The sequence below is a fragment of the Ochotona princeps genome, chromosome 13 (genome assembly GCF_030435755.1).
Source record: "Ochotona princeps isolate mOchPri1 chromosome 13, mOchPri1.hap1, whole genome shotgun sequence".
NCBI classification, from domain to species: Eukaryota; Metazoa; Chordata; class Mammalia; order Lagomorpha; family Ochotonidae; genus Ochotona; species Ochotona princeps.
In genome coordinates this window covers 69227169-69234673 of record NC_080844.1, presented here as the reverse complement: position 1 = coordinate 69234673, position 7505 = coordinate 69227169, and the positions used below count along the sequence as shown (strand labels likewise).

The following is a 7505-nucleotide window of genomic DNA, read 5'->3' as shown; positions in this document are numbered from 1 at the left end:
CATCTCCCAGATTCCTTCCAGGAGGTGCTTTCCACTTCCTTTTCCTGTTCACCTGTTCACTTTGCAAATAAAGTTTCTCTGCCACTGATGGCCAGGTTTTTATTTCTTTCCCTTTTTTTAAGGAGTTATTTATTTTTATTGGAAAGGCAGATTTACAGAGAGAAGGAAGGACAGAGAAATATCTTCCATCCGTTGGGTTACTCCCTACGTGGGTGCAATGGCCAGAGCTGAGCTGATTTGAAGCCAGGAGTCAGGAACCTCTTCCAGGTCTCCCACACGGGTGCAGGGTCCCAAGGTTTTGGGCCGTCCTCGACTGCTTTCCCAGGCCACAAGCAGGGAGTTGGATAGGAAGTGAAGCTGCCGGGATTAGAACCCGTGTGGGATCCCGGCACGTTCAAGGTGAGGACTTAGCCAGGAAGGTTTATTTTAGGCTGCGGATTTTAAGGTTCCCAGGCTGGGAGGGTGCAGCCCCATTCGCCTGAGCCTTTCGAGGACAGGGCCGGCTATGGAAGCGTGAGGAAGATCACCCGCCTCACCACACCTTGGGAGCACCTCCCACGAGGCCCACCTGCCAATCGCCACCCTCAGTAACATCCGTGTGGAATCCAGCATTTAAACATCGGCACAAGCCGCGGGCCAAGCCTGGACATGTGAAGTCCAGAGCATCGCCAGAGCCAGGAACCCAGCTGCGCCCCCCACAGCAGAGCCCCTCAGGGAGGCCTTTCCGCGGGCACACGTCACTGACACCTCAACTGGCCAATGGCAAACCTGGAAGGCTGCGCACAGCCCGGTTTCAAGCATGCACAGTGGCTGCCAGGCGGGACCGTTGCTCTAGCGGCCTTCGTGGGAGCAAGTGCGCAGGCGCCCGGCGGGCGTTTGGTCCAATCAGCGGTCGAGGCGCCGAAGGCGCAGGCGGCAGACTGAGCGGCATGGCGGGGCGGCCGGGGCCCTCGAGTGTGGAGGCGGCGGGGGTGGCGGCCCGGGCCGAGTCGGCCGCAGGTAGTGCCGGGGCTGCGGCGAGCGGAGCGCGGAGCTCCAGGGCTGCCTGGGGCGGTGGCCCAGCGGCGTCCGGAGGGGAAGGGCTCGGCCGGACGGAGCCCTGACTGACCTAACCCTAAATCTAACCCTGACTGACCTAACCTTAACCTTGACTGACCTAACCCTAAATCTAACCCTGACCGCAACTGACCTTTGGAGCCCTGATTGACCTACGCAGCCCTGACTGACCTAACGCTAGCACTAACCCTGACTGACTTCGCGGTTAGCAGCCGCCTCGCCGGAGAAGAGCTCCGAGGTCTTCGGGGATTTCCCTCCGAGGCGCCTGCTGCCAGTCTGGTGCCGGGAAGGGGTGCGCCGGGTCTGGTCCAGGGCTGTGGGATCCCACGAGCCGTCCTGTGCCGTGTCCCCACAGGGCAGGACAAAGCCTCCCAGAAGGTCGAAGACTTGATGGAAATGGCGAAGAAGCTGCAGAAAGGTGCGGTGTGGCTTCTGTGAGGTTTGGGGCCAGGCGACGCGGGCTTCGTTCCAGGCCCTGCCATTTAGCGCATTGTGAAACTTTAAAAAGGATTCTTTTTTTTTTTTTTTTTTTTTTTTTTTTTTTTTTAAGGTACAGCTACAGAGAGACAGGGAGGATCGGTGAATCTTGGATCTCTGGCTCCCTCCCTAAATGGCTGGGCCAGACAGAAGCAGGAGCGTCCTCCTGATCTCCCACGTGGGTGCAGGCCCAAGGGCTGGGCTCTTTGGCTACTTTCCCGGGCTCATTAGCAGGAGTGGGATCCTAAGTGGAGCAGCAGAGACTTGAACCAGCACCCGTAAGGGATACTGGCATCATGGGCAGCGGTTTAGCCACTGTGCCACAACACTGGCCCTCTCTTATTTTATTATAAAAGACAGATAGAGAAGGATTTCCTGTTTTCTGGTTCACTCCCCAAATGCCTGGCTGAAGTCAGCAGCTGGGGATGTGTACCTGAGAACTTGTTGCCTCCCATGGTGTATGTGCGTGGGAAGCTGTAAATGGGAGAGAAACTGGGATAGAACCTAGCCCCTCTGATGTGAGGTGTGGGCATCTCAAACAGTGTCAAATAATGCACCTCATTTCGTTTAAAATTTAATTCCTTGAACTGAAAATAGGGCTCTACAACTCAGAATGAAAGAATTAGATGGGGTGAAGGCAATATTTTTTCTGTACCCTGTTGCAGTACCTTCAATCCAGAGGTTTTCATTCACCCCTTCTTCCTTTGCACCTCATTCTGCACTGCTTGCTGTGTGGCTCCCCGGGCTCTTCCCAGCCTTGTTCCACTTCAGAATGGACTCTGTATTGACCCCTCCCACACAGCCCAGGGCACTGGAGATTCCTTCCTGTATCCGAGAAGCACTGCCAACACCTTCACTGTTAAGCCCCTTGTCTTATTTAATTTCTCTTGACCTAGGTCAGGCTCTCTAGGTGTCAGTTTCTTGTCTCCCAAGCAGCATGTGACCCTCTGAACGGTCCACAGAGCAAGTGTCCAACGTGTGTATTTGGTAGCTCTCTGTAATGGAGGAAGCAGAGGTTGGCTGGGACCGTTACCTTCCGCTCTGTCACTGACTGCATCTTTGTTTCCTCCCTGTAGTGGGAAGCCTAGAGCCCAGAGTTGAGATCCTGATTAACCGCATTAATGAGGTTCAACAAGGTAGGCTTGGAGACATTTACCTGCAGCAAGGAGCTACACGATGTGTAAGAATCCTTGTTTAAAAATTGCAGACAATTACAACAGCAGAGCATTAAATAAAGTACCAGATCTTTCCACGTGGAACTCCCATAGTCACATAAGGAAGCGTTACCTCCTCTGCAAAATTTAGGCTTCTCTATCTTTGCTCGAAAACAAATGCGAAGTGGTACTGTTTGCAAGAGAGTGGTGTGTCTAGAGACTGTACTTACAAAGTGTCTGCCCTTCTGTTCTTTGTTGAAGCAAAAAAGAAAGCCAGTGAGGAGCTGGGAGAGGCCCGGTGTGTCTGGGAGGCCCTGCAGAAGGAACTGGACTCACGTATGTGAACTGGCTTGTTGCCCAGAGGCGGCTGCAGTGCCTCCAGCTTCCCTGGCCTGGATACTCCAGTCACTCAGCCCTGCCCCCCCTTCCCTTTCCCCTCTGCTAACACAGTGCCCTCCCATCCCACACCATGCACAGAGGGCCTTGTCGGGATTCTCCATAATTCCACAGGAGTACAGATCCTTTTGCCTCACATTGTCACTCAAGATCTTCAGTCTTGTCACACATGCCCCTTCCTGTTTGATGCATTTGTTCATAGCCCTCATCCCATTTCATGTGGGCTATTTATTTTCTTCTCTACTTTTCATTTTATTCCATAGAGTCCTCACAACCACCCTTAATAAATGTCAGAATTCTTCGATGTTTACAGGGAAAGTGGGCACAGAGGGGAGGGGCTTATGTTTGGGCTGGAGCCAGGGCAGTTACTTAACCTTCAGTGTGACATTGACCAGCCAGTTCTTGAGAGTTTGATGAGTCATTCCAGATGCCTGAAATTTTGCTATGTCTTCTAGTGCATGGAGAGAAAGTACGTGTGAAGGAGATCTTGAGCAAAAAGCAAGGTATTTACAGATTTTCAGTCTCTAGGCTTTTACATTTGACACCTGGAAGTGACTCTGTCTGTAGCAGCTGAAGGCATTTGATACCTGCCTCAGCCTCTCATGTCACTCACTGTCCATGGACCTGGCCTGCTCTGGTCCTGTTCTCTCTGACAAGCTCACAGACTGTTGCTTTCTCTACAGAGACCCTAAGAATCCTCCGGCTGCACTGCCAGGAAAAGCGAAGTGAGGCACAGAGGTAAGAGCTTCGTTTTGGTGGAGAGAGAGAACAAAGGGGAGAAGTCTCAGACCCTGTGCACAGTGGGAGATCACAGGGTGCTTCCCCTCGGCTGTGACGGCTGAGGGCAGTGGAAGGGCCATCCATCGTTACCAACCACGATTCTTGGCTTGTCCTCATTCCATAACTTTACAGTGACTCCTTGGCTGTTTGCTCACTCCTAATCAGGCCGCCCCCTGTCCATGTTATATGTCCTATGTCACAGACCGTGGCACACTGAAGTTGAAGTGTTTGGGGGAAATTATGGTGTTCGTGTGCATGTGCATGAGCATTTATTTGGCCATGCCGTTTGTTCTCCTTGAACCTCACAACACTTTGAGGGAGCAAGTGCTCCTGTTACACTCCAACCATCACTGTTTTCCAGAGCAGGACCTCAGCAGACAGGGACAAAGCCCTCAGAGCAGGGAGCCCGTCAAAGGAATTCTGAGGCTGCCTTTTCCCTTCCCAGGAAACACACCATGTTGCAAGAGTACAAGGAGCGAATTTTTGTCCTGAACTCCCAGATTGAGGAAGAGAAGAACAAACAGAGGCAGCTGAGGTAAATCTAATGCCTACAGCCAGGGTCAGACTGATGGACTATAGATGAAGATAGTATCAGGATTACAAATTGACTGAGTGGAACCTTGGAGTGCCAAGCCCCGAAGTCTGCCTGAGTTCACCTGGCCTTGGCCAGGTTTTGGGAGTCTGTGTCCATGGCCTCCTGTGCCTGTGTTTGACCCCCAGGTTGAATTTTGAGGAACAGTTGGAAGATCTGATGGACCAGCACAAGGGCCTGTGGGAATCCCATGTGAGTCACTCAAAGCCATCCATCCCACCTTCTGTGTGTCCTGTAGAAGCACCAGGCCTTCTTCCTGAGCAAGCCCTGAGGACCTTAATGTCAGTATTACCCTGAACTCACTAGTGACCTCATCGCCAATCTTGCCCATCCATCCTGCTGCAGTCCTGGTTCTGTTTAATGCAGTTTGACAAGGATGGGGTTCATGGACACATAGGGCCTTCATGGGTACAGACAGTTAATGGGAACCAAGAAGAAATCAGGGAATGAAAAACAGGAAGGCTTGCATGAGAAAGACATACTGCAGTGCTGTGCTTGGCTGGTCAGAGAGCAGTTCCCATGGCAGTGGTCTCAGGGCTCTGATCCCAGGGTCAGTGTCAATGCTTGAACAGTCACTGAACATCACCAGTTGTATGAGTCCCTCTACCACAGAATTGTGTGTGGTAGCTGGCGTGGAGGACATCCTGGGGGAGGGAATAGCCAGTGCACAGACCCTAAGGCTGGACTACAGCAGTGTGCATGGTGGAGCAGAGTTGGAGGCTGAGTAAGGAAGTGTCTGAATTAGGGTAGCCTTCTCTGAAGTGCATAGATGGGGGGTGGGTGTAGACAGGCCTGCTTTCTGACCCTCAGAGGCCAGAACGACTGGCAAGAGAGATCTGTGCCCTGGACAGCAGCAAGGAGCAACTTCTCAAAGAAGGTGAGACCCATGGAGGAGGGTGGCCCTCAGCAGCCCTCCCGTGCTCATCCACATCTTCCTGCTGCAGAGAAGCTGGTGGAGGTGAAACTACAGGACGTGAAACACCGGCTGTGCTTGCTGTGTGGTGCTGAGGGACCCTCCACCATCGCTGAGGGTCTCTTTCTTCGTAGCCAGGAGGCCGTAGCAGCAGTGTAAGCTGTGGGGGTGCGGGCCGGGAAGGGGCGATGGCTGTGCTGACCCTGCTCCCTGGCCTACAGGCAGCTGTTCCAGGAGGAGAACAGGAAGGCTGAGGAGCTACTGGAGGGCAGTGCTCAGCATCACCAGCAAATGCAGCAGAAGTGCCAGCAGCTGCAGCAGAGGCGACAGAGGTAAACATGTGGCACCATGCACTAACCTTTGCAGGAGAATGAGAAGGGCACTCATCTTCTGGGTCTTCTCATCCTCCCACCTCTCCTCCTCCCGTCTCTCATCCTCCCATCTCTCCTCCTCCCACCTCTCATCCTCCCATCTCTCCTCCTCCCATCTCTCATTCTCCCACCTCTGCTCCTCCCATCTCTCCTCCTCCCATCTCTCATTCTCCCACCTCTGCTCCTCCCATCTCTCATCCTCCCATCTCTCCTCCTCTCACCTCTCCTCCTCCCACCTCTCATCCTCCCACCTCTCCTCCTCCCATCTCTCATCCTCCCACCTCTCCTCCTCCCATCTCTCATCCTCCCATCTCTCATCCTCCCATCTCTCCTCCTCCCTCGTTCCACCTGTTCCTGTCCAGACTGAAGGAGGAATTGGAAAAACATGGAGTGCAAGTCCCTGCGCAAACCCAGAGCCTGCAAGAGCAGGGGGTTGCTCTGGAAGAGGTGGTGAGCACCAGAATGAGTGACAGGGAGGCAAGGAGGCTTGCAGAGGGGGGATGGGAAAGAGGGGATGGGGAGGATCCCGAGAATGGCGGATGTGTCAGAGGAGCAGTGGTCTTGTGGAGGACACAGATGTGGAGGCCTGGCAGTGAGGGGTGCCCTGGGGGAACAATGTGGAGACGCTCCAATCCTGATCCTGATACCCTGCAGGCCATTCAGAAACCTGTGGAAGCTCATGAGGAGAATGGCATGGAGCAGAGCCTGGGGCCCTCGTAGACCAGAAGGACACACCTCACCTGAATGGCAGAAAATAAAGGACATAGTTTGCTACAGATTGCCTCAGCTGAGTCATGGGGGGAGAGGGGATGTCAAGTTCAAGCCCCTCACCCACACACACCGGGTCTCTGACACAGATGAAGCTTTAGCCTGACTCTGCCTCTTAGTCTGGGCCAGGGTCCCACTGTGGTTCCTATTAAATGCTCTGATCTCTGGACTACTCCTCTGGCACAGATACAGGCCTGAGACCCTCTTACATTGGTACCACCTTGTGCCAGTTACATGGGTACTTTTCTGTGGGCCTGCATTGCTCAGATTCTCAGAAATAAATGAGGACTAGGAAGCTGGGACCCAGCGCCAGTCAGTTCCACAGTTCCACAGCTGACAAGTGTAGATTGGACTCTGAGGAACACAACATATAACCAAACTGAGTGTTAGCAAGAACATAGCCTAGATGTCTGAAATCCTCTCTGCAGCAAATCAGTGAAGTGGTACTGAAATTCTGTGCTTCTGAGGCAAGTTTGAAATAAATTCAAATGCATTAACCCAATTAAAACCTGTGATACTCCTGTGTCAGAACACTGAATTCAGTGCAGAGATTTCTCTTTATAGGCTCAAGGAACGGGTAAGACGGGAGACGTCCACCTAACTCTACACTAACGCTTTCCATGCGAGAATGGAAGAACATGGCATGGTGGAGAAATTCTCCTGGCCAGGCAGCAAGCAACTAGGCCTGTGAGGTAAATTATACCCAGGTTGCAAATGAGGTGGCACTGTAGAATGCCACTTGGAACATTCATTCCCACAGCTTCTTTTCCCGGTTCCAGGTTTCTCCTAATGCACATCTGGGAGGGGACGGGTGAGGTGAGTTGATGGGTCAGCTTTGTCCTAGCTTGGCACCAGCAGCTAAGAAAGGACACAAACCTAGCATAGATTCATCCCCAGCCACAAGCCAACAAGGAGCAAGGAATGGCCAGACTGTAACTGCAAATGACCACCTACTGCCCATTAGGGACTCCCCTACCTTGGGCCCAGGATAACCGATG

The 7505-nt window shown here is 53.0% G+C and overlaps 1 protein-coding gene across 2 annotated transcripts; it reads left to right on the top strand.

Moving 5' to 3' along the window:
• Nucleotides 1–885: 885 nt before the first annotated feature.
• SYCE1 (synaptonemal complex central element protein 1) lies at nucleotides 886–6504 on the top strand. Of its 2 annotated transcripts, none has more exons than XM_004580158.4 (13): nucleotides 886–999; nucleotides 1412–1474; nucleotides 2610–2669; nucleotides 2949–3023; nucleotides 3539–3586; nucleotides 3767–3821; nucleotides 4309–4398; nucleotides 4584–4647; nucleotides 5266–5332; nucleotides 5400–5523; nucleotides 5590–5700; nucleotides 6102–6189; nucleotides 6394–6504. In XM_004580158.4, exons 1-13 carry the CDS (start codon nucleotides 930–932, stop codon nucleotides 6457–6459), a joined length of 981 nt encoding a protein of 326 aa, XP_004580215.2. In that variant the 5' UTR covers nucleotides 886–929; the 3' UTR covers nucleotides 6460–6504. The 2 variants fall into 2 exon arrangements, with proteins under 2 accessions (XP_004580215.2, XP_058527398.1); XM_058671415.1 differs by having other exon boundaries at nucleotides 6102–6186; nucleotides 6394–6501.
• The last annotated feature ends 1001 nt before the right edge of the window (nucleotides 6505–7505 follow it).